At 37.6% G+C, this 24,255-nt stretch overlaps 8 protein-coding genes across 9 annotated transcripts; 6 read left to right on the top strand and 2 right to left on the bottom strand.

Moving 5' to 3' along the window:
* Positions 1-201: 201 nt before the first annotated feature.
* On the bottom strand, positions 202-2,100 carry LOC120777611 (tryptophan--tRNA ligase, mitochondrial). Its single transcript, XM_040109060.1, has 4 exons — positions 1,884-2,100; positions 1,660-1,821; positions 1,312-1,574; positions 202-1,253 (listed from the first exon to the last, which is right to left on the bottom strand). Exons 1-4 carry the CDS (start codon positions 2,019-2,021, stop codon positions 335-337), a joined length of 1,482 nt encoding a protein of 493 aa, XP_039964994.1. The 5' UTR covers positions 2,022-2,100; the 3' UTR covers positions 202-334.
* A 454-nt stretch (positions 2,101-2,554) lies between these two features.
* On the bottom strand, positions 2,555-5,402 carry LOC120777610 (dihydrolipoyl dehydrogenase, mitochondrial). Its single transcript, XM_040109059.1, has 6 exons — positions 5,257-5,402; positions 4,528-4,671; positions 4,083-4,466; positions 3,232-4,020; positions 3,071-3,160; positions 2,555-3,009 (listed from the first exon to the last, which is right to left on the bottom strand). The coding sequence occupies exons 1-6, from the start codon at positions 5,296-5,298 to the stop codon at positions 2,944-2,946; spliced, it is 1,515 nt and encodes a 504-aa protein (XP_039964993.1). The 5' UTR covers positions 5,299-5,402; the 3' UTR covers positions 2,555-2,943.
* A 386-nt stretch (positions 5,403-5,788) lies between these two features.
* LOC120777613 (mediator of RNA polymerase II transcription subunit 19) lies at positions 5,789-8,044 on the top strand. Its single transcript, XM_040109062.1, has 5 exons — positions 5,789-6,472; positions 6,620-6,768; positions 6,833-6,940; positions 7,003-7,114; positions 7,173-8,044. The coding sequence occupies exons 1-5, from the start codon at positions 6,262-6,264 to the stop codon at positions 7,562-7,564; spliced, it is 972 nt and encodes a 323-aa protein (XP_039964996.1). The 5' UTR covers positions 5,789-6,261; the 3' UTR covers positions 7,565-8,044.
* A 657-nt stretch (positions 8,045-8,701) lies between these two features.
* Positions 8,702-10,053, top strand: LOC120777612 (pyridoxal phosphate phosphatase-like). The gene is made up of 5 exons (XM_040109061.1): positions 8,702-8,936; positions 8,993-9,148; positions 9,200-9,641; positions 9,703-9,890; positions 9,962-10,053. Exons 1-4 carry the CDS (start codon positions 8,726-8,728, stop codon positions 9,884-9,886), a joined length of 993 nt encoding a protein of 330 aa, XP_039964995.1. The 5' UTR covers positions 8,702-8,725; the 3' UTR covers positions 9,887-9,890; positions 9,962-10,053.
* Positions 10,054-10,401: 348 nt separating this feature from the next.
* On the top strand, positions 10,402-13,339 carry LOC120777616 (glycerol-3-phosphate phosphatase-like). Of its 2 annotated transcripts, none has more exons than XM_040109064.1 (4): positions 10,402-10,608; positions 11,105-11,430; positions 12,014-12,662; positions 12,726-13,339. In XM_040109064.1, exons 2-4 carry the CDS (start codon positions 11,334-11,336, stop codon positions 12,901-12,903), a joined length of 924 nt encoding a protein of 307 aa, XP_039964998.1. In that variant the 5' UTR covers positions 10,402-10,608; positions 11,105-11,333; the 3' UTR covers positions 12,904-13,339. The 2 variants fall into 2 exon arrangements, with proteins under 2 accessions (XP_039964998.1, XP_039964999.1); XM_040109065.1 differs by lacking the exon at positions 10,402-10,608 and adding an exon at positions 10,615-10,714.
* Positions 13,340-13,436: 97 nt separating this feature from the next.
* LOC120777615 (glycerol-3-phosphate phosphatase-like) lies at positions 13,437-14,840 on the top strand. The gene is made up of 3 exons (XM_040109063.1): positions 13,437-13,661; positions 13,735-14,383; positions 14,466-14,840. Exons 1-3 carry the CDS (start codon positions 13,565-13,567, stop codon positions 14,641-14,643), a joined length of 924 nt encoding a protein of 307 aa, XP_039964997.1. The 5' UTR covers positions 13,437-13,564; the 3' UTR covers positions 14,644-14,840.
* A 3,699-nt stretch (positions 14,841-18,539) lies between these two features.
* Positions 18,540-20,160, top strand: LOC120777630 (glycerol-3-phosphate phosphatase-like). Its single transcript, XM_040109083.1, has 3 exons — positions 18,540-18,825; positions 19,059-19,716; positions 19,779-20,160. The coding sequence occupies exons 1-3, from the start codon at positions 18,729-18,731 to the stop codon at positions 19,951-19,953; spliced, it is 930 nt and encodes a 309-aa protein (XP_039965017.1). The 5' UTR covers positions 18,540-18,728; the 3' UTR covers positions 19,954-20,160.
* Positions 20,161-21,711: 1,551 nt separating this feature from the next.
* Positions 21,712-22,934, top strand: LOC120778126 (glycerol-3-phosphate phosphatase-like). Its single transcript, XM_040109829.1, has 3 exons — positions 21,712-21,851; positions 21,997-22,651; positions 22,713-22,934. The coding sequence occupies exons 1-3, from the start codon at positions 21,758-21,760 to the stop codon at positions 22,885-22,887; spliced, it is 924 nt and encodes a 307-aa protein (XP_039965763.1). The 5' UTR covers positions 21,712-21,757; the 3' UTR covers positions 22,888-22,934.
* The last annotated feature ends 1,321 nt before the right edge of the window (positions 22,935-24,255 follow it).

The raw sequence follows: 24,255 nt of genomic DNA, 5'->3' as shown, positions 1-24,255 counted from the left end.
TTTTTTATAGTTTACTTTTTTCTTTACAATAAAACACAATTTTTTTCAATTGCGCAAATTTATTTTCCGCATCAAAATTTAATTATAAAATAAGTTTAGAAAAAAAATTGCATTTTTTTAATTTGTTAGCTTAAAGCTTAAGTAGCAAAATTAAGCTTGCTACTTATTACTGTTCAAAACAAAAATAAGCAGAAAATAAAATAAACGCTCTAAAATAACCTAACGCACAGAAAATTTATACAATCAAACGCTCCTAAATACACACGCACGCGAAAATCTCACTCACAGCCAGTGGAACAACTTAACGGTACTAAAGAATTTGCTACATTAATACCTAAATCTTGATCTCTTTTTGTTGCTTGTCTCCCTTTACTTCATTGGCATCCATTGCCTTCTTTGGTACCAAAGCCTTCGTCGTAACCGCTAACGATGCTTCCGCTGGCTTGCTTGTCGGCGCTGCTGTTTTAATGTCCAATTTCGGCGGCACATTTAAGTCCATATCCGTGTTTGTTTGAATTTCAACACGCATTTGTTGCTTTTTCTCGACGCGCAATTGTTGTTTCGGCACTAGTGGCACCTCGACGTCGCCTATCTTTTTCGTCTCAACTACCGGCTTCTTAGCTTTCGGTATAACTTTCACCTCTTCCTTGTGTTCTAATATGGCTGGCATATTGGGTAAGGCACCCATGCCAAGCTTTTGCTTTACTTCTGCTAAAGTAGCAGCAGCGGTTTCTCGCGCTTTCTCAGCACCCATCTCTAGCAAATATACCAATTCGTTGCGCCGCAACAGCTGTTGATTGATTTTATTACGTATGGGACGCAGATGTTCGACAATCTCTTCGGCTACTATCATTTTGTATTTTCCGGTATCTATGCTCTTGGCCTCATCGCAAATTTGTTGCACACTCTTACCAGAAAGAAGTGAATGTATGCTTATTAGATTACTAACGCCCTGGCGGGTTTCAGGACTATAGTGCACGTCCGAACAAAAGTCTGTGACGGCCTTTTTGACTTTCTCTATTATGACGTCGGCATCGTCGGTTAGACTTATAACCGCTTTTGGATCAGCATCGGACTTGGACATCTTTTTGCTGGGATCACGCAGGGAACGTATGCGCGCCGCACTCTTATCACTAATGACGGCGTGACAAATCGGGAACGTATTTCCGTATTTGGTGTTGAATGTGCGTGCTAAATGTTGCGTAAGTTGTATATGCTGTATTTGGTCCTCACCAACAGGCACATGGGTTGATCTGCAAAATAGAGATTATTATCATACTTAATAATACTGTGTATTGGAGATTAATATACTTATAAAGCATGATATCCGCTGCCTGTAACACTGGATAAACAAATAAGCCCAATGGCACCTCTTTCACGGCTCGTGTCTTCTCCTTATATTGTGGCAGATGACCCAAACGTGCCATAGTTGTCATGCAGCCTAATATCCATGACAGTTCTGCATGTTCTTTCACAGCAGATTGCACAAACAATGTAGACTTTTCGGGATCAATGCCGCATGCCAACATTGCTGCAGCCATATGAAATATGTTTTCACGCAAAGTGATAGGATCCTTTAACACATTTAAGAAAAATCGTCGATATTTTAGCAAACATGTATAAATTGAGGTTAACTTTCGTAGCTGTTAAGCAACTCACTTGTGGCACTGTTAATGAGTGCATGTCGACAATGCAAAATGATACATCCTCTTTGGCATTCTGTAACTTTGTCCAATTTTGTACTGCACCAAGATAATTGCCCAAATGCAAAGCACCAGTGGGTTGTATGCCAGAAAAGACCTTTCGCGGGTATTCAGAGTTCTGCAATAAAAGTTCTTACATAACATATTTTGTGTTAATTTCCAAATATGATTATTATGTACATCTATGGTATCTTTGGTTTTATGCACTGGACGCATGGATATGCCCTTTCGCGGCTGATTTTGTAACAGCAATGTTACACTGCTTCCACGCAGTGCATCGCGTGCGGCGACACTTGACAACACCTTTAAAGAATTCATTAAGTTACACAAAAAAATAAAATATATATTTTAAATGTTTTATGCTTTTAGTTAAATAAAATTGGATTATTTTGCCAAAAGAAAAATTTCTGAACTGAAAAATTGAATTGGACAATTTTTTTTACATTGACAGTTCTGGTTGCCAACTTCATACATTATGTAAAATTGAGGAATTTCTGAGTAGCGAAGAAAAACAGTGTGAAAACAAAAACTGAAAAAGCCTGACGTAAATAGTAATTTCTTTTTAGATTACTTTTGCAGAATATATTAAACATACTATTCTTAAAAAGAATTAATATTTAGTTTAAAACCATTTACTAAACACATGTATTAAGTTACTCTTGAATAAGAGTACATTAATTTGTGAATATATGAGATATTCACCAAGCAAACATACATATATTTCCTATTCAGTAGAACAATCTTTGTCATTATTGCTGTAGCGGTATTGGTAGTTTTCCAGAATTTGGGCAGTACCGATTCCAAATTAATTCTCTACATACCTCAAGATATAGAAAATAAAACAAACCAAGTAATGGATTATCGCTGTGTTTTCCATTTTTATTTTAAAATGTTTCCTTTTCTATACTATTACCAATAAGTTTCGTAACTGGTTTCGCATATTTTGTTAAATTTTACATTGTTTACACTCATTAGACATGTTCATTGATTGAAGAATCAGTATTAGCTAAACTCATTGAGACCAAAACTATTTCGCAAACGACCGTCACAATCCGTACTGTTGAAAGGTTGGAATTAGGAGATGTAAAACTCTTCGAGCGAACACTTCCAGCGCAGAGAAATCACAACTTTTGCGACTTTTTATTACATAATAAATAAAATTTAACGAAATTGAAGGCAGAGTGAGTTTTCTAATAAATGTTAAGTGAATATTGCTTCGCTAACTTAGCGCTGATTGTGATTAGAAGTTGATGGGTTTGCCGAACGCGGCCGCAACATTCGCTTCACGCAGAGCTTCAGCGCATGTCTGTAAATGAAAATGTGTGAGCAAAATATTACAATGTTTATAAACCATTTTTCGAACTTACAGGATGAGCATGGCAGACACGAGCAACGTCCTCAGATGCGGCGCCGTATTCCATCGCTAAAACGGCTTCGTTGATCAGTTCACCAGCGCTCTGTTAAAAATAATAGCAATATCAAACATTATAGTTTCAAACTGAAATAGATTCATAAAAAATCTACTTACGGGTCCAATGATGTGTGTGCCCAAAACGCGATCGGTAGCCTTATCCGCCAACACTTTGACGAAACCATCTGTCTCGTTATTGGTCTTTGCACGCGAGTTAGCCAAGAATGGGAATTTACCAACTTTGTATTCAACACCCTCTTGCTTCAGCTGCTCCTCAGATTTGCCAACCCACGCAACTTCGGGATGTGTGTACACAACACTTGGCACACAGTTGTAGTCAATGTGCACATGACCACCAAGAATGCCCTCTACGCAAATAATGCCCTCATCTTCGGCTTTGTGTGCCAACATAGGTCCGTGAATGCAATCACCAATAGCGTAAATGTTTGGTACAACAGTTTGGAAATTGGCATTGACCGGCACGCGTCCCCTATCGTCTTTAACAATGCCAACAGCGTCAAGACCAAGGCCCTCGGTGTATGGCCGACGACCAACAGACACTAGCAAAGCATCGCAGGAAATGTCTTGTTTCTCACCAGACTTTGCATTTTCCACAGACACGGTTACGTTATTACCACTGCGCTGAGCTGCAAGCACTTTGGTTCCCAACAAGAATTTCAAACCTTGTTTTGTCAGCACTTTTTGGAAAGTTTTGGACACTTCAATATCGATGCCAGCACCGCCAATAGTTTCCATGAACTCGACAGCAATGACTTCAGCACCTAAGCGGGACCAGACAGAGCCCAACTCCAAACCGATAACGCCAGCACCAATGACAACCAATTTTTGGGGCACCTGCTTGAGTGAGAGCGCACCTGTGCTAGATACGATAACATCTTCGTCGATCTAATTATTGAAAAATACGTGAGTTTTACCAAAAACTGCAATTGGTAATTTTAAGTACTTACCTCAATACCAGGGAATGGTGTAACTTCACTGCCGGTGGCAATCATAATATTTTTCGTATTTACGGTTTCAACGCTGCCATCATCTTTAGTAACTTGCACTTGATTTGGGTTGACAATGCTGCCCAATCCAGTTAACTGTGTAACTTTGTTCTTCTTGAACAATTGGGCGATACCTCCGGTAAGCGCTTTGACAGCATTCACTTTCTGCTGCATCAGCTTGTCCAAATCCAAAGATACACTGCCACAGTTAATGCCGCGATTGGCTAAATCACCAGAATGTGCCATGTGGTAGTAATGTGAATTGTTAAGCAAAGCCTTTGAAGGAATGCAACCAACATTAAGGCAAGTGCCACCCAATGTAGGATTTTTCTCAACACTGACGGTCTGCATAAGATATAATTAAATTATTTTATTGGAATAATAAAATGATTAACGCTATACATACTTTCAATCCCAATTGGGCGGCCTTGATGGCAGCGACATAACCACCTGGACCGGAACCAATAACAACCAAATCAGCTTCATGTGTACTCGAGTAGAAGCGACCATTTAAAGCTCCCAAAATAGCGCCATTCGTACGCAAAGGCGTCTGCAATTGATAAGAATTATATGTAGAACAACAAAAACAATATAACGTGATCACGAGGTCATCACTTAAGTGACATATCCATCAACTAGGCTAAAACTAAACGGCACAGTCGAATATTGAATAATGTGTGGTGTGTGCTTACGATTTAAATGATGCTTATCAGTAAAAAATATACACATATTTTATATTCACCCGACTTTGCGGAATATGAAAGTCAAAAAAAATTGGTTGGAAATTTTCTTCAGATTTTTAAATCAATCAGCTGTTATGATAAGATTACATTTATGTGTATATGCATTTTTGCACGCCTGCGCCCGCAGTTGTGCTTCACATTTGTAATGCATTTAGTTGCAATCAATTATTTTTGCATTTCAACACCAAAAAAGAAATATTTAATAAAAAATACACCGCAAATGCATTAATTTATACAATCTTTTTAGCTGTGGCTCTGCATAGTTAATGTCCACGAACCCGTTGAATAGGTTAATTCAGATGAATTGCATAACCACAAAAAAATTCCACTAAACCAGTAAGAATCCCACGTTCACATTCACTTTTTCATGAAATTTTTTTGGATAATCTCACCTTAATGGCTGCTGCCATGGCATTACGGAGAGTACACTGCATTTTGTAAAGGCTTTTGTTATTTTATTATCTTAACTAAATGGCTGAGATATAATTTCTACTTCTACTCGCGAACAAGAAATTCCTCCGGTGACAGGCGAATAAATTGTCGAAATATTTGGCAGCGAAGTGACGTAAAAAGCGAGATGTCAAAATGTAAAGTGAATGTCAAATGAGAAATTGCAAAAATGTTTGAGTTGGCAATAATTTGATTGTTTTAAATCAACGTTTCAGATAACAAAAAAAATGTTAAAATGTTATTTTTGTTATTTTTATAATACTATTTATGCACAAATATTAGAAATATTTAATGTGTATGCAATTTTAAAAATTATTTATGAGATATCTGCACATTCGTTAACTTTAGCCAGTACACAAACCTTTTGCTTTCTTTTCAATCTTCAACATTTTTCTACACACGTTAATTTGTCTTTTCTGCCAATTTTTATCCCACTTTTGACAGCTTTAAAGTTGGTCTGACATTCGCATTTGGTCAGTCTTAAGATGGCGATAAAATCGAAATCTTCTGTGTATTTTTCGCAAATTTAAATTTCATTATTTATGTTCAAAAACACGTAAAACGTACATATAAATACGTAAATATTGTTATTAAGTTGACTGGAAAACAAATATTACACCGAAGGCGCAGAAAAAGTGGCCTTGGAAGTAAATTCAGTGCAGCAAAATTTACCGTCGCAGCAGAGCTAAATGCTCAAGTTGGCAAACGCTATGCAGACGAAGCAACACTAGCAGTACGGGGAAATTGTAACGGCAGACAATTTTTTAGTGCAATTCGGAATAAAATAATTTGTAAAGTCCTTGGTGTTGAAACACGCAAATTAACCTTTATTGTGTGCGAGTGTGCGTGTTGGGAGTAAAAATTACACATATTGGATGAAGAATTTCTCGCCCCATCTTGTATTACACCGATGAAGTGGTAGCACTACCTTCTATATAAAAGCCAGCATGATGAACAATTATAGCAACATGATGATTGGCGATCAATTTCGCAAAATGGAAAGTACAACATATTCCCCAAAGTCATCACCACACGGTGGCCGATCACCTGTGGTGTCGAGGCAGGATTCATCGGGCACACTTAAGACTACGATATCGCTTGGCAAAACGCCAACGATTATACAGACAGGACCTTTTTACTTATGGAAAGAACCACCAGGTGTGTACCATTAGCTTATGCAAAGTTAGATACAACGAATGTATGGTTTATAATATTTAAGTAACGAGCATATTTAAACTTACTTTACAACTAAGATATCATTTATGATTATCAAGTAACAAGGAATATTTGAATTTACTTATCTAGGCAAAGGCGAATTGACGGGTGATAAAGACTTAATGACCGAATATGGTTTGCATCACACACTAACTAAGTTTAAGGATAAAAAAGTAAAAGAATCGCTAGCATCGTTTCTACCCAACCTACCTGGCATTTACGACACCACAAGCAATCTGGTTAGTACTAAGTTGTACATAGAATATGATTATTGTGATTTATAAAATGCCCCTTGTAATGCAGGAAAACAGCACACTGCGTAGTGTTATTGAAAAACCGCCGATTGTGGGCAAGGAATTAGTGCCATTAACTGCCGTACAATTAGCCGGTTTCCGCCTGCATCCTGGACCTGTGAGTACTTTAAAAACACACTGCAAAAATTGCAACTATTTGACATTGTGTTCTTTTTCTAGCTACCTGAACAGTATCGTGCGCTGAATACGACGCCCGCACGTAAACACAAAAATAAGCATAAAAAGCACAAACACAAAGACGGCGCTGTGCCACAAGAAACATCACTCATGGGTAAGAATTACAACGCTACGTTATACTAACACACGTTTAACTCTCTGGTTGCTTACAGATTCCGCTGGACTGGAGACCTACGAGCGTAAACATAAAAAACAAAAACGCCATGAAGACGATAAAGAGCGTAAGAAACGGAAAAAGGAGAAAAAACGTAAAAAGAAAAGCCACAGTCCAGAGCCCTCAGCCGCAGGATCCGTGGCAGGTGGCAGTGGCAGCGGCGGCGGCGGTACAGGTGTTGGTGTGAGTGGTGGCAGTGTGGGTGGCGTTACAATGGGTGGCATACCGCCAATGGTTGGGGGTAGTGGTAATGCGGGTACAGTAGGCAGCGGTGTAAATGTTATGCCCGGCACAGTGGTAGCTATGCAACAGCCAGTGCAACAACAACAAATGACACCAGCGCCGATGCTAAATGACATGGGCACGATATCACAGCAATTAATGCTGTAGGGATGTGACAAAATGCACTCGTGGTGCAAAAGTGAATGCAGCAACAAAAAGTAATGAAAATGTGAATCAAAAAGAAAACAAAATAAAAGCGTCGCGCTGAAACTTAATATTGCAAGAGACAACACAAACACACATTTTGTATCCTCACACAATTAGCAAACTAATATATGCAAACAACAACAAACTCAGCAAATGTTTATTTTGCAAATTGCAATTTTCTTATGTAGATTTAGAAACTGTAACTTAATGATTAGTTTAATTTTAATGTAATTTTGTTTTTCAATACACAATTTCCAATTCAAATAATTTATTCTAATCAAAAAAAAAAGTTGTGTATAAACAAACAGCTAGTAAATATTATTTTATTTAAAAAGTGTGACCGCATAATTAGTTTAGTGCCGTAGTCGTTCAATGAGTAATTATCTATGGATGTGTGATTAAGCAAGCATTAATAATAAAATATTTACAATTTAATATTGACACCATAATTTTCTAAAATAAATAAGTTTGGAATTTTGCATATTTGTAAATTTGAATACGACGACTTCCAAATACAAAAAAAATTGAGAGAATTTTTGATCGCATATTGATGGGTATGTGTTGAAAAGTAAAATCAATTGCAATTTTCATTTGAATAAACTTTTTATTTTATTGTGATAACGATTGAAAAATTGCACATGCATGGATAATTTGGAAAGCAAGCGACTGGTAATTTGTAAATTTAAGAGCATGAAAACCACCATTGTGTCAAGAGCGCTGCACAGCAGCACTATTGGGCCAAAATTTTACATACATACATATGAAAAACGATATACATACATATATAAATATTTACAAAACATTTTAATTAAAATTACCGTTAGTTTATTTTAATTTAGTTTAGTATAAAATGACGTTTTTCTTTTTAGGGAGTTTAATACAAAATAATACTTTAGCAATTAATAAGAAGTACTAAGAAAATAAAAAAAATAAAAATGTATGAAAGTAACTTTAGTGACGAAAAATTAAAATAAAAGTAAACAAATGAAGTTACAAAAAGCGCAATTTCAATATTAAAAAAATAGAAATTATTTTACATGAAAAAATTGAAAAAAATTTTATAATTTTTAAAACAATATTTATTATTTTCAAAACAACATTATTGATGTTGGTTTTATTATTATGAGTTTTCTATACCGTTTCGCTGATCTTATTGGCCGTCTAAAAATCTGTCAAAATTTGCATTCAGATACGAGCAAACCTTTCTCAAGGCAAACTGAAAACGCAGCTAAGAAAATAGCCAGAAAACAATGCACAAATTTATTGCTTCAACCAGCAACGGAGGTGAGGTCTTGGTTAAATTCATTCAATACGATCATAGCAGACGGCGAAGGTAAATTTCAAATAGTTATAGCCATTAATTGAACTGTAAACAAAATTTACTTTCAGGTGTTCTCTGGATCTACGACAAACCAATACCGGGTGCAATTGATGCTCTAAACCAATTGAAAGCAAGCGGAAAGCAAATCTATGTTTGTACAAACAATTCCACACAAACGCGTCAACAACATACTTTTAAAGCAGAACGTTTGGGTCTCAATATACGTGAAAATGAGGTGCTTTGTACGGCGCATGCAACAGCGCAATATTTAAAAGATTTGCAATTTCTTAAATATGCTTATGTTATTGGCGCTGAAGCGCTCACCACAGAATTGGATGCGGCTGGTATAGTTTTACATAATGACAGCGGGCCAGACATAATGCATGAAACTGTTGCAAAGTTTGCTACCGAATTCCGAAAGGAAGCGAATGTGGGTGCAGTCATTGTTGGTTATGACACGCATTTCAGCTTTTGTAAGTTGGCTAAAGCTGCGACTTATTTGAAAAATCCGGATTGCTTATTTCTTGCCACCAATGTGGATGCAAGTTCATATACAGGTGATATGATGTTACCGGGCACAGGTAGTTTTGTTGCGGCTATTGAGTATTGCACCGGTCGAAAGGCGTTCGTTATTGGGAAACCTAGTGCAAATATGTGCATGCAATACATCGAAACCGGCCTTATACAACCTGCAAATACTCTAATGATGGGCGATAAGTATGTGTTTTTAATTTTTTGTACTGATTATATTTTTTTTACATAATTAATATACGTTTAGTTACCAAACGGATATGCCATTTGGACACAATCTTGGCTTTCAAACACTGCTCGTTGGTACGGGCACACATACGTGGAGTGATGTGCTGCACTTGAAGAAGTTGAACGGTAATTTGGCAAAGCATTTTATGCCAGATGCATATATACCGAAATTTTCCGATTTGAATTACTTCCTGCGCCGCTAAAGTGGTAACTGCAAAGTGTCATAAATAATCGCAAAATATCCGCTTTCATCGATTAACGATTACATTTATTTATAGCCAATTTGCCAAATAATTTGTTTAGAGAAAAGTGATGGGAAGCAAAAACTTATAAATCACAAGAAACGCAATGTCATTAAATACCAGAGAAGAGAGCGCTGTTAAATTTTAGCGGAGTATACGTCACTGTGAGCAATTTAACAATCTACAAATTTAAAACAAAACTATATGTATTTTTTTGTAAGAAAATATAAAAATAGTGAAATTAACTTGCGTAATAAAAAGTTTCCTTTTCACTTTACTACAAATCAAAACGTAATTAAATTTCCCGAAAAAAATTAATAAAATGCGAGAATTTCCACTCGTTCGCTTCTGTTTCATTTATATACCAGTGTCAGAGAATGAATAAATCAGCTGTTACACACACACCAAATACAGTTGGAAAACGATGTTAAAAGTAACAACAAAATAAATGCAATTAATTGCATTCTGCTGATTTTGCATTTCCTTTAATTATAAAAAATAAAAATTAAGTTTGTGCTCAATTTTTGTCTCTTTCTGCGCGTAAATAGTGAAATTTGATGAATGGAGCAAAGGCAAGTGGAAAAGCTGAAAACGCAAACGTCAATGTCAAACAGATACGCGGACTATTGAAGAAAACGTTTCCTTATCACTACCCGAGGGAGGTGCGCTGTACTCTTGGATGAGTAAGTTATTTTGTGAAATTCAAGAGCAACTTAGAGTTAGAAGCTAAACTCAAATAGCATTGCGTAAAGTACAGCGGCAAAGAGCAAACGTAATATACCAAAAAAGGTTAGTTCTTTGTTGTAGAGGCAAAAGTGGAGCAGACGGGGCCATACATAATTGTAGAAAATCGATAAGTGGTTTTGGCACAGCAACGCACGTGTTGAGGAGCCAGACATTGGACTGACATTGTCCCATATGTATAGTACATAAATGATTTAAGTGCAGCGCGTTATGGAGCAGGCGTGAGAGAGCCAATCACTTATGATTGCCTGACTCACCAAACATTTCGAAACCGAACCGCGCCACTTTTATCGCTGTGTTCTCTGCTAATTGCTATTGGTGTGTTCTGCTTCTTCAAACGTGATCGTGAATGGCAAAAGAGCAAAATAAAATTTATACATTATTTTTTCTCAAAAAAAAAAAAGCTAAAGCAAAAAATATTTTGCCTCCCAATAGAAACTGTTTGCGGCAGATTTAGTGGTGGAAGCGAAAGTGGCGACAGTAGTAGCGGTAATATTGGCAGTCAATAGAACAGTCAACGCAGTGGATTCTACGCCTGTGGTTGTGTGCATTTAATACAGTGGACACGCAAAGTATTAATAATTGTACGTCAGTTTAGCGACGCTTATATACTAGCAATACGGGTAACAGAGGCTATAGCGTACTTAGTAAACACTATACAAATATGTACAAACAAACTTGTACGAATCTGCTGGAGCAGCCGCCGGAGAAGGTCAAGGAATGGCTGAACGGTTTCGACGCTGTCATCACCGATTGCGATGGTAAGTATATTAAAATATATAACGTATAGAACACATAAATAACGTAAGGCCGAACATAGCAAAGTGCAAAAAGTTTTGACCTTAAAGGTCACTTGGTTGACTGTTTCACAATTGCATTGCGATAAGTGTTTTGTGCGGCATATATGGATTTGCGTTGGGTACTTATAAACTATGAGGCAACATTGCGTAATTCGTATTGGTAGCGGTATCCTAAACTTTTTTTATAATGTGTGCTGCGGAAATTTTCGCGTGCGTTTTGTTGACGTACCAACAATCTATTCATATACATATGTACATATGTATGTACGTGAAATGTGTAGTGAAGCCAAATGTATGTATGTACATACTATCCACATTGATAATGTGGTCAAGGTGTCTATTAGGGCATTGACAATGTCACGGTTGCAAATTCTGAATGACAGTATACATACTGGTTAACTGGAACTAACAATCGCTTTGTGTGTGTGTATGTATTTATGCATATAAAGTTTCTTGTCTTATAAAAGTAATGAGTCGGCATTCTTCTGCAGTATGACTTTTGATTTTTATTTTACTAATTATGTACCCACTTTCTACCGCCTAGGTGTGTTATGGGTTTACAGCAATGTCATCGAAGGTGCTGTGGATACAATGAATCGTTTCAAAACGATTGGTAAAAAGATATTCTTTTGTACCAATAACTCGACTAAAACACGCCAACAGCTGCTTGAGAAATCGCACAGCATGGGCTTCGACATCACAGCCGACGGCATGATCTCTTCAGCGCATTCAACCGCTGCATACCTGAAGGCGCGCAATTTCCAGAAGAAAGTGTATGTGATAGGCGCCGGCGGTATAACAGGCGAACTGGATGCTGTGGGCATTAAGCATAGCGATGTGGGTCCCGATGTAATGACCAGCACATTGGCCGATTATCTGGCGACCAGCTTTAGCAAAGATCCCGAAATTGGCGCTGTGGTTGTGGGTTTCGATGAACACTTTAGTTTTTGCAAAATGATCAAAGCCGCTTCGTATTTGGACAATCCGGAGTGTCTGTTCATTGCAACAAATACGGATGAACGCTTTCCGATGCCCGGCATGGTGATACCCGGTTCGGGTAGTTTTGTGCGCGCAGTGCAGACATGTGCTGAACGTGAACCTTTTGTAATTGGCAAACCAAATCCAAGCATTTGTGAGTGGTTGATAAATGAGGGTACAATTGATCCGGCGCGTACACTAATGATTGGCGATCGGTGAGTGTTGCATGTGGTGTTATGTGTATTACATTTGCTGACAATACCGTTATTTGCTTTTAGCTGCAACACCGATATACTGTTGGGCTACAATTGTGGTTTCCAAACGCTGCTTGTCGGCACCGGCATACACAAGCTGAACGATGTGGAGGCGTGGAAGCAATCGGATGATCCCGAACAGAAGAAACTAATACCCGATGTCTTTTTGCCCAAATTGGGCGATTTGCTGCCATTTATGTAGTGTTAGTTTTAGACAATAACATAAATATGAAATCAATTCCCACAACAGCCGGTTATACGTTACCGGCCAAGGGCTGTAAAACAAAAAGAAGAAAACAATGTAATAACAATAGCAAGCACTAAACGAAAGCAAAAACTAAAACCGAAGCAGAAACACACAACATTGCTACAAATTTATATATATATTATACTTTACCTTTATTTGGTATTATAATTAGTAAATATTCTTTTAATATGACAACAATTTAGCTAACCTAAACTTATACGCTAACAATTTTTAATACATTTGCATGTGTACACCAAAATATTTTTTAATTATAGTTGTGTATTGATGTTATTTGCATTGCTGTCCGACAATGTTCTTTTGTACAAATGGTGTTATGAAAGGTCGAGTGTGAAAAATTGTGAATAAACTAAAAAGTTAAATAATAACAAGATTTCTAAAATAACAAATTTCATGTGATATGCGCTTATCACAAATCAGATCGAAAAGGGTTAAAGGGGCATCACGGCTCCAGACTATATACGGTGAATTTATTCCCTTATAAAAACCGTTGGAGGTTCAGAAACGTTTTAGAAACAAAAGCCGTTGCAAGTTGTAAATAAGCTTAAGCGCGCCTATTAACGTGAATTTTTCCAAGTAACAGTTTAGAAACGCAAATATGTATCAAGGAAGTTGTGTAAATCTGTTGGAGCAGCCTTTGGAGCAGGTGCGTCAATGGCTAGACAGTTTCGATACCATTATTAGTGATTGTGATGGTGAGTACAGCGCATTTGCCACACGGCCTTAAAATACACAAAACTGTAATTTAAAATATCCTTTCGACGCCAGGTGTTATTTGGCTGGGCGATAATGTGATTGAAGGCGCCGCGGAAACTATGCGCCAACTCAAACGTTTGGGCAAACAAATTTACCTATGCACGAATAATTCCACGCGTACGCGTCAACAGTTATACGAAAAAGCGCACAACATGGGTTTCGACATTAGCGCCGATCGCATTATATCCTCGTCCTACGCCACTGCCGCCTACCTAAAAGCCCGTAACTTCCAGCGCAAAGTGTACGTTATAGGCACGGCCGGCATAACGGACGAACTGAAGGCGGTGGGCATTAAGCACACTGAAGTGGGCCCAGATGTTATGTCCGGGCGGCTGACGGCATATATACAGTCCGGTTTGCGTAAGGAAACGGATATTGGCGCTGTGGTTGTGGGTTTCGATGTGCACTTCAGTTTTTGTAAAATGATTAAGGCTTCCGTGTATTTGTCGGATCCAAAGTGTCTATTTATCGCTACAAATACGGATGAACGCTTCCCAATAACTGGCATGGTGATACCCGATGCGGGCAGTATTGTGCGCACCGTGCAGACGTGTACGGCACGCGAACCGATTGTGATTGGCAAACCGAATCGCAGCATTTGTGAGTGGCTAATTAAGAATGGCAGCATTAAGCCAGCGCGTACGCTTATGATCGGCGATTGGTGAGTGGTTTCGTTGCGAGTTTGACATTTTTGTAAAATTACTCATTTTATGTGATTATTATTTTTTATTTACAATTTTTAGTTGTGGCAGTGACATAGTGCTGGGCCACAATTGCGGTTTCAAGACGTTGCTTGTCGGCACTGGTGTCAATCAGCTGAGCGATGTGCATATTTGGCAGAAATCTAGTGACCCAGAGCACAAAAAACTCATACCTGATGTTTATTTGCCGAGACTTGCCGATTTGCTGGCGCTTATTTAAACGCAACCATTAGCAAAATATGTTGTTAAAATTAATATTAATTTGTCATATTATATACTATATTTACTTTTTGCTTGCTTTTGTATGAAATTAATAGGTGAATACTATCAGCATAACTGTATAAATAATTGTAGAAACATTTTTTATGAACTCTGTATGTATATACATATATTTTATGTAACCTCAAAATATCAAAAAATGTTTATGTATGTATGTATATACACAAAATTATATATTTTTTCAATGTTGTTGAACAACAAACTATATACATACATATGTATACATACATAGACACATGTACTAGGTCTTTGGAATGCGGCTGGCTTGACATTCCGTGACTAAAAACATGTAAATCGCACAAGATTGTTGCGTGAATAATATATAATTTTAATTTATACAAAAATATGTAAATATTTGTTTAAATTTCCAGAACAAAATAATAAATTATATTGAAAACAAGTGCAAATATTTATTTTTAGCTCGGCAATTTATTAAAAATGGTATATATAAATATGGAAAATATTAAAAAATTAAATTTAATAAAATATTTTGCAAAGCAATATCTATTATATATAAAAAAGCAAAATAAACATTTTACAATCTTCTGCTTTTCCAATCACAATAAAATTATACATATGTATGTACATACATATATACATATACATACATATATATATATATGTATGCACATTTTTATATATGTAAGTTTGTATTTTTAGCATATACATATGTACATATGTATGTAAGTACGTTATAATTGATTGATTTCCTTAACTATTTATTGTGAGAAATTCGATTTTACTTAATTTTAAACAAAAATAATGTATGCACGTTTGGCTCAGGTGATTGCATCAACTAATTTCTAATCAATTAATCATTAGTACCAGCAGAAAACAGAGTAATCAGTTAAAAAAGATTAGATTTTACAATTGTTATTTTCATTTGAGAACCTTTAGGAATTTTCCCTTTTCTAGAATAATAAAAACGAGCAGCTGTAGGGGCTGGGCTGTTGTCAATCACTTTATCGCAATAAAATTAATTGACGTGTAAGATGTTTACGAGTATGTATGTATGTATATATTTATAAAATATATTTTGTTTAAAAATAAAACAAGAAAAGACCCAACCAAGTTATAATACCCTTCACGAAAAAAGTTTTCATACAAGCACTACAGTTTGATCGATCAGTTTGTATGGCTGCTATATGTTATAGTAATCCGATTTGAACAATTTTTTCAGAGATTATAGCGGTGCCTTGGAGAAAAATTCATGCCAAATTTCGTGAAAATATCTTCTAAAATAAAAAAGTTTTTCATACAAAAACTTGATTTGGATCGATCACTTTATATTGCAGCTATATGTTATAGTGGTTCGATCTGAAAAATTTATTCGGAGATTATAGCGGTGCCTTGGAGAAAAATTCATGCCAAATTTCGTGAAAATATCTTCTAAAATAAACAAGTTTTTCATACAAGAACTTGATTTTCATTGATCAGTTTGTATGGCTCCTATATGTTATAGTAATCCGATTTGAACATTTTTTTCGGAGATTATAGCGCTGCTTTGGAGAAAAATTCATGCCAAATTTCGTGAAAATATCTTGTAAAATAAAAAAGTTTTTCATACAAAAACTTGATTTGGATCGATCACTTTGTATGACAGCTATGTGTTATAGTGGTTCGTTCTGCAAATTTTATTCGGAGATTGTATAGTGGCGCTGAACAACGATACATGCCAAATTTTGTTAAGATATCTCGTTAAATAAACAAGTTTTCTATACAAGAACTTGATTTTGATCGATCAGTTTGTGTGGTGGATACCGGCGTAACCGCCAGATAGGTTACTTTCTCACAAAATCTCAAAAACTAAGGGATTAGAACGCGTATATACAGACAGACAGGTAGGCCTAACTGAATATACTTTGTTCAGGGTATAATTAGTTTTACTTATACAAATCTAGTGGGGTCTACTACGACGACAAATATATTTATTTGCAAACATATGCATATGTTTATATACATGATATTTTCTACAATACTGACTCATAATCGACTATGCAAATAAATATAAATGCATATGTCTAACGGCAAAAACTTGTTTATTCAAAAGTCGGCAGTTGCTTATCACAGAGACATGACGACAGTTTTGCATCAACTTGCGGCACCATTTCGGAATCTCACGTAGTCTACGTTCAATTTAATATTCAATTAAATATGGATCGCCAGGAATCGGTTATTAATGTAGCTTGAGTAGCTTTAATTTCTAACGCAACGCGTGGTACACATTATCATGTTATTTCTGTAGTTATAAATAATCCTCAATAATCTTAATTGGATGCTGCCGTGTGGTTAGCCCTTCGGTTGGCAAAAATCTGAGCTCAGTACGGGCACAAAGATCCAACTGTCGTAGAAACGGTGGAGAAGTGATAATGAGCCCACCGGTTTTGTATAAATAGTTTCTTACAGAGTTCCCTCCAGCATAAACAGAGATTACACAGGAAATAGGAAGCGTACACTAAACTTTGTAGGGTCCGTTCCGGATGTGCAGACCAGACCGTTTTGGGAATGTTGGTGAAGTGATAATGGATACATTAATGTCGTGTAAGGCGAGCACAGTCATCACACTTCTGTTCCTCATTAAACATAATCCACACAGATAATAAGAAACCTATACAAACTACAATTAGGGTTGTATGTCGGCAATAGCGTGCCGAATATTATCTTCCTTTTAATCGTTTCGGACAAGCGACTTCACATAGCCCCACAAAATTATTCCGGTTGTGTTAACTTTTTGAGGTTATGTAACAGACCAATGTTGCGGAGCTATATTCAAAAAAATGATTTTTTCGTCGTCTTGTTGGAACCAAAGTTCGTCTAGATCAACATCCTCCAATTTAGGCACGAAACAGTCATTAAATATGGCGTTATAGCGTTCCTCATGAATGTAGCATTATGGCTGGCATCATTTTTGATTAAATATTGATTAACGAGCCATTCAAACCAAAAGTGAGCTTCACTGCTGAAGAAAATTTCCTTTGTGAATTTCGGGATCGGCGACCATCTCTTTTTGAACTATTTTACCGAACTTGCGATATGGTTGATGATCGTTCGGCTGCAATTCTTGCTCAAATTTAATTTTTAAGCCTACAAACAAAGATCCTTCCGCCAAATTTTCCATAAAGTGGATAGGTACAGCTCTAATTGTTGGCACGGCAGCAGAACTCATGCGGGTCTTCTTTGATATTCAGCCACACAGCAGTAATAACCGGTGACCCGGTGCGCGCTGTATGGCGTGTTTGAGGATGCTAGACACTAGAGTAAAGGTGGAGCGAAACGGATCCATAGTCGCTCGAATTGCCGACTTTGCTGCGCGCTTATGTCGACCGAATATCGGACACAACGCGCGGACCGAAGCATTATTTTGGTAGTAAATTTGCACGATTTACAAAAGTTGTTCCAGTGTAAATCTGTTCATTAAACCATTTGGCAAACTTAACTGAGTATTAATCTAGTAGCGGTTGTCAAAGAGACCAACTCCGAAAAAACTATAGCTTCATGGAAAACCGCACATCTAAAAAAACAACCGTTAAATTGATAACATAAGAAAATTTCCAAACTACTTTTAAATTATTGTCATATTGGCCAACCCAAACTGTCTACTTGACATAAATTAAACTGTTTATGTTTATCAGTGTCTCTCAACTGTTTCCAGAACCGCTTGATCGGACTTTTCTTTACTTTATACAAACTACGAAAGAGAGAAATATAGATTGCGACACCAAATCTAACATTGATTATATTCTTGAGTAGTCCAATGACATAATATGCCTACTTGGATACAATGGGGGAGAGCTAGGTCTCTCTACTTTGTGTTCAAAAAGTCACAGAAGCGCCAGCTGGTCTCTCTTCGATTAGTTATCATTTCTTCTGTAACTGCTGCGGGTATTTTACGAACATTTGTGGCACGTAATTCCACGCGTGTGCTGGAGACAGTGTGTATTATCAGAAGTAAAGCCAATAAGAAAATATTTGGTTAGTTAAAAGTTATATTTAATAAATAAAAAAAAGAACGAGCAAATAGTAAAAATGCACAAAAGTCAGCCTACGAATTTGACAGAGCTAACAAAAGCCGAAATTGCTGTTTGGCTCAACAGCTTCGATACGGTGCTCACGGATTGCGATGGTGAGTGCGGATGGAAGAGTTTTTTGTTGATTTCATTATTTGCACAGCGCAAACAAAAACTGTGCGATAGTAAAAGTGCTGAGTGCTTTGTGTTGAGCGACGAAGAAGTGCTGAGTAAGCGAGAGCTTTCTGTTTGCGCTACTTGCTCTTCACAAACGTTAGCAAGCTAAAATGCTCAGTCGCATTTGATTATTTCACTTTCACTTGATAAATTTATACTCTAACACGCATAGGTGTGCTGTGGCATGAGGGCGTCGCCATAGACGGTGTACCCGAAGCTATTGCATTACTCAAATCGCTCGGCAAAGAAGTGTATTTTGCCACCAACAATGGCGTCAAAACCAGTCGTGAAATCTGGCAGACAGCCACCAAGATCGGCTACGATATAGACGAATCCCACATTTTGGCGCCTATAAAGGCTATTGCTGAGTACCTGCAGGCGCGTAATTTTCGCAAGAAAGTCTATATAGTAGGCTCGGAAGCCATAAGTAACGGTTTAGCTGCAGTGGGTATTGAAAGTTTCGGACCCGGTCCCGAAGTACTACAGGGTAAACTAAATGACTATCTGGCACAGCAAGTAGCCACACAAGGCGCTGATGATGTGGGTGCTGTTGTTGTGGGCTTCGATGAACATTTCACATTCGCAAAAATGTTGAAAGCTTCCAATTATATTTGCTCGAATTCGGAATGCCTCTTCATGACCACCAATCTCGATACGGTACATCGTTATCCCGCATTTCGTATACCTGGTACTGGTGCGCTTTTGGCCGGCTTGGAGACATGTGTTGAACGTAAAGCTTTGCAGTTTGGCAAACCGAATCCGGAGATTTGTCAGCAACTGATCAAGTCGGGGAAAGTGGTGCCGGCGCGTACGCTCATGATCGGCGATGTGTAAGTGGAGACGTAAGAAAAAATACGATTAAGTGTAGTTTGTTATAAATATACCTTTTCAGTTGCAAGGTCGATGTCTTATTTGGTCACAATTGCGGTTTCCAGACTCTGCTTGTGGGCACAGGCTATAATAGTGTGTATGAATTGAACGAGGTGCTGCAGCAGCCCATTGAAAATCCAGGTTTTATACCCGACTACTTCGTGCCTTCACTGGCTGATATAAAGAAGCTTATCTAGGAATATCGGAGAGAATATATATTTAAAACGGACTTGTTTGTTTTGATCAGAGCGTGTGTGAGAAAGTAGTCTCGGAATATTGCAGCGTCTGCTGAGAAGCGTTTGCTATTAGTGTTTATATTTCTCCTACATTTAAATGATTTGACTTTCGCTGAAATTATCCAGGTTATGAAAGAAATAATAAAGACTTTCTCTATTATGGAAGTGAACGAGTATTAAGATAAATAAAGTTTTTTAATTGTAGTTACGAAAAGGTGATCCATTTCGAAGTTCCCTACTTTTTTAAAGAAAAAACACAGAAACTTCAAATTAAATGATAATGTTTATTATCATTCGAAAGAACATTCTTTTAAGATTCTTCTTCTTTACTGGCGTAGACACCGCTTACGCGGTTATAGCCGGATTAACAATAGCGCGCCAGCCGTTTCTACTTTTTGCTATGTGGCGCCAATTAGAGATTCCAAACGAAGCCACGTCCTTCCACATCTGGTCTTTCCAACGGAGTGGATGTCTTCCTCTTACTCTGCTTCCCCTGGCGGGTACTGCGCCAAAAACTTTCAGAGCTGCAGTGTTTTCGTCCATTCGGACGACATGACCTAGTCAACGTAGCCGCTGTCGTTTAATTCGCTGAACAAAGTCAATGTCGTAGTATATCGCATACAGTTCATCGTTCCATCGAATGTGATATTCGCCGTGAGCAACGCGCAAAGAACTATAAATATTTCGTAGAACTTTTCTCTCGACAACTCGCAACGTCGACTCGTCAGATGTTGTCATCGTCCATGCCTCTGCACTATATAGCAGGAAGATTTTGAATATTATCTCTTTCAAATATTGGTCGCGGCTACGTCTCAAGTGGTCCATCTGTTGAGACCAATTTTCGATGACTCGTTCGAGCATTGCGACTGGTAACTGGCGAATGACATGCGTGATGTTTCAAGGCCTGAATCGAAGTGGGATTGTCCGCGTAGACTTTAGACTTTACATATCCCCTCAGGAAAAGCCCAACGGTGTGATATCATACGACTTTGGTGGCCAATCGATCGACTCAAAACGTGAAATTATCTGCTCACAGAAGTGTTCTCTCAATAAATCTATTGACTGATGCGTTATGTGGGAAGTGGCGCCGTCTTGTTGAAACCAAATGTCGCTGAGATCACTTTGCTTTAATTTCACGTATCAAATAGTTCACGGCGCGACAATGGTCGCTATTGACGATTACGTGCTCACCGGTAACATTTTTGAAGAAATATGGACCGATGATTCCACCGGTTCACAAACCACGCCAAACCGTTGTTTTTTCTGGATGAAATATTAGCTCTTGAAGCTCTTCAGATTGCTCTTTGTCCCAAATGCGGCGATTTTACTTGTTTACATACGTACTGGGCCTCATCGCTGAACAAAATTTGGCTTGAAAACGTCGGATCTTCTTGGAACTTGTCTATAGAGGAAGAGTCTTACAATTTGTTGCCCACAGTAGCATTTAATCATATACTTGGAACCTTTATTTCCAACTTCCACAAGTTTTGCTTGCTGGGCTTTGACAACGATGAAAGTTCTAAGTAAATACATACATCTTGGATTTATTAGTTTAATTAACTTTTTATCAAAACGTTTAAGTAACTAGTAAGGCAGTGAGCTTTCGGTTATCACTATCTAAACACGATCTTTTCGGTCAGTTATCATTTATATGGTTATTGTTGTGAGTAGCTTATAAGCATTAGAGCAATGTTATTCAACGCTTGGTCAGGCACTTATAGTTGTTAAAAAAGTATTTGGTTTCTCAAATAATAATTTGTAAGAAATGAACAAGAAGCCTACAGATTTGGTGAAGCTAACAAAAGCCGAAATGGCCAAGTGGCTCAACGGCTTCGATACGGTGTTCACGGATTGCCGTGGTGAGTAACTGAAGTTTAGTTATTTATAAAGCGTCAGTAGTAAAAGTACTGAGTAAACAAGAGCGCTTTTTGTGCAGACTCTTTTGCAAACTAAAATTGTACTTCTTTTCTTTTTCTTAACAAATATTAACTCTGACTCATTTAGGCGTGCTGTGGCTGGACAAGGTCATAGACGGTGCACCCGAAGCCATTGCATTACTCAAATCGCTCGGCAAGGAAGTTTATTTTGTTACTAATAATAGCAAAAACACGCGTCGCGAAATCTGGCAGAAAGCTACGGCAACTGGTTTTGAAATAGATGAATCGCACATTAACGCGCCTATAAACTCAATTGTTGAGTATCTGCAGGCGCGCAATTTTCGAAAGAAAGTCTATATAATAGGCGCTGAAGCTGTAGGCAATTCATTAACCGAAGCTGGTATTGAAAGTTTCGGACCCGGCGCCGAACCAATACCAGATAAACTAGACGATTTGATTGCACAACAAGTGGCCAAACAGAAGGCTGACAATGTGGGTGCTGTTATTGTGGGCTTCGATAAACATTTCTCTTTCGTGAAATTGTTTAAAGCCTGCAATTATATTAGTGCAAATGCGGATTGTCTCTTCATGACTACGAACGCAGATAATATGCTTCGTTTTCCCGAATATCGTATACCTGATACTTTTGCGATTACGGCTGCTGTGGAGGCGTGTGTGGAGCGTAAAGCTTTGCAGTTTGGCAAACCGAATCCAGAGATTTGTCAAGAATTGATCAGGTTGGGGAAGATTGTGCCGAAGCGTACGCTCATGATCGGAGATGTGTAAGTTGAGACATGCTAAAGGCTTGAATATTTACATATTTAAATATATTTGTGGTTTCAGTTGCGAGATTGACATGTTATTTGGTCACAAGTGCGGGTTCCAGACTTTACTTGTGGGTTCAGGTCCTAGTAGCGACCATGAATTTAATGTGGTGCTAAAGAATCCCAATGTAAATCCAGACTATATACCCGATTTCGTTGTGCCTTCTTTAGGTCATATAACGAAACTTATTTAGACTATATTTTATTTATGTACCATATACATTACATTATGACAAAAAAGTACCTGGAAATTGTAAAAAACGCTAATTTTTTAATTATTGATAAATATTTACTTGTATGTTGTCGCCTTCAAAGTAATATCCACCAGATGTGATGCACTTATGTTAACGATTGTTCCAGTTTTCAAAAAATATTTTCATAGGAACTTTTTGAAATGATCTTCAGTTTCTTCAGCGAATTTTGTTTTATTTTTTCGATCGACTGAAAACGGGTTCCATTCCGATGATTGTTTAATTTTTTGCATGTCAAACTCATAAACCTATGTATGTCTCATTGGCAGTAATAATGCTCTCCATGAATATGGGATCGGAATTCGCACGATGGAGCATGTCCAAAGAGACTTATTTACGGTACTTTAAAAAAAAAAAAATCAGCTTTATCGGAACGAGTCGAGCAAAAACGCTTTTCATACACGAAATATCCACCAAAACCATTCGAACCGACTCCTGAGGGATGTCTTCTCTCTAACGGTAGCCTGGTGATTTTGAAGCACCATATCCTACACTTTTTTAAGCTGTCATGTCATTTTTGTTCACTATTGCTTGGCATTTCATCGTGTAAAGACTTCCCTTGAACAACGTTTACAAATAGTTCAACTTTATTACGAAAATTCACGTTCTGTAATGTAATGTAATAGGTTGTCAAAAAAGTCTTGCGGTATTTTCGCTAGTTGGCGCTGAAAGCGCGTAGTTCTAGTTTTATTCGTCGCATCGGGTCATGCTATACCTTTTTGGAAAGCTCATTTCACGCGCTAACACGTGTATAATTGATTGCGGTGTCTTTAAAGTCGTTCGTATGTTATAGCGTCGCAAACATGGAGCAAAATAAAGAGAAAATACGGCATATTTTACAGTACTATTACGATAAAGGCAAAAATGTATCTCAAGCCGCCAATAAAATTTGTGCAGTTTATGGACCCGATACAGTTAGCATTTCCACCGCACAACAATGGGTTCAACGTTTTCGTTCTGGTGTAGAGGTGGTCGAAGATGCGCCACGCTCCGGAAGGCCTGTCGTCGAAAATTGCGATAAAATCGCTGAATTGGTCGAAAGAGACCGGCATAGTAGCAGCCGTAGCATCGGTCAAGAGCTGGGCATAAGTCATCAAAAATTCATTTCAATTTCAATAAAAATATCGCAAGACTTTTTTGACAACCCATTATGTACAGCAGCCGTAGCTGAAAGTGTACTCGAAGATCGTAAAGGATCGATTCGGCGCCATTCGCAGCACCTCGGACTGGCGTAAGGTACGACCTGGCACATTTTATGTCGAGATCTAAAATTGAGAGCGTACAAAATACAGCTTGTGTATAATCTGAAGC

This window comes from Bactrocera tryoni, chromosome 5 (assembly GCF_016617805.1).
Source record: "Bactrocera tryoni isolate S06 chromosome 5, CSIRO_BtryS06_freeze2, whole genome shotgun sequence".
Taxonomy (NCBI): Eukaryota; Metazoa; Arthropoda; class Insecta; order Diptera; family Tephritidae; genus Bactrocera; species Bactrocera tryoni.
The sequence above is the reverse complement of the archived record's forward strand: the minus strand, read 5'-3'. Positions and strand labels throughout refer to the sequence as shown.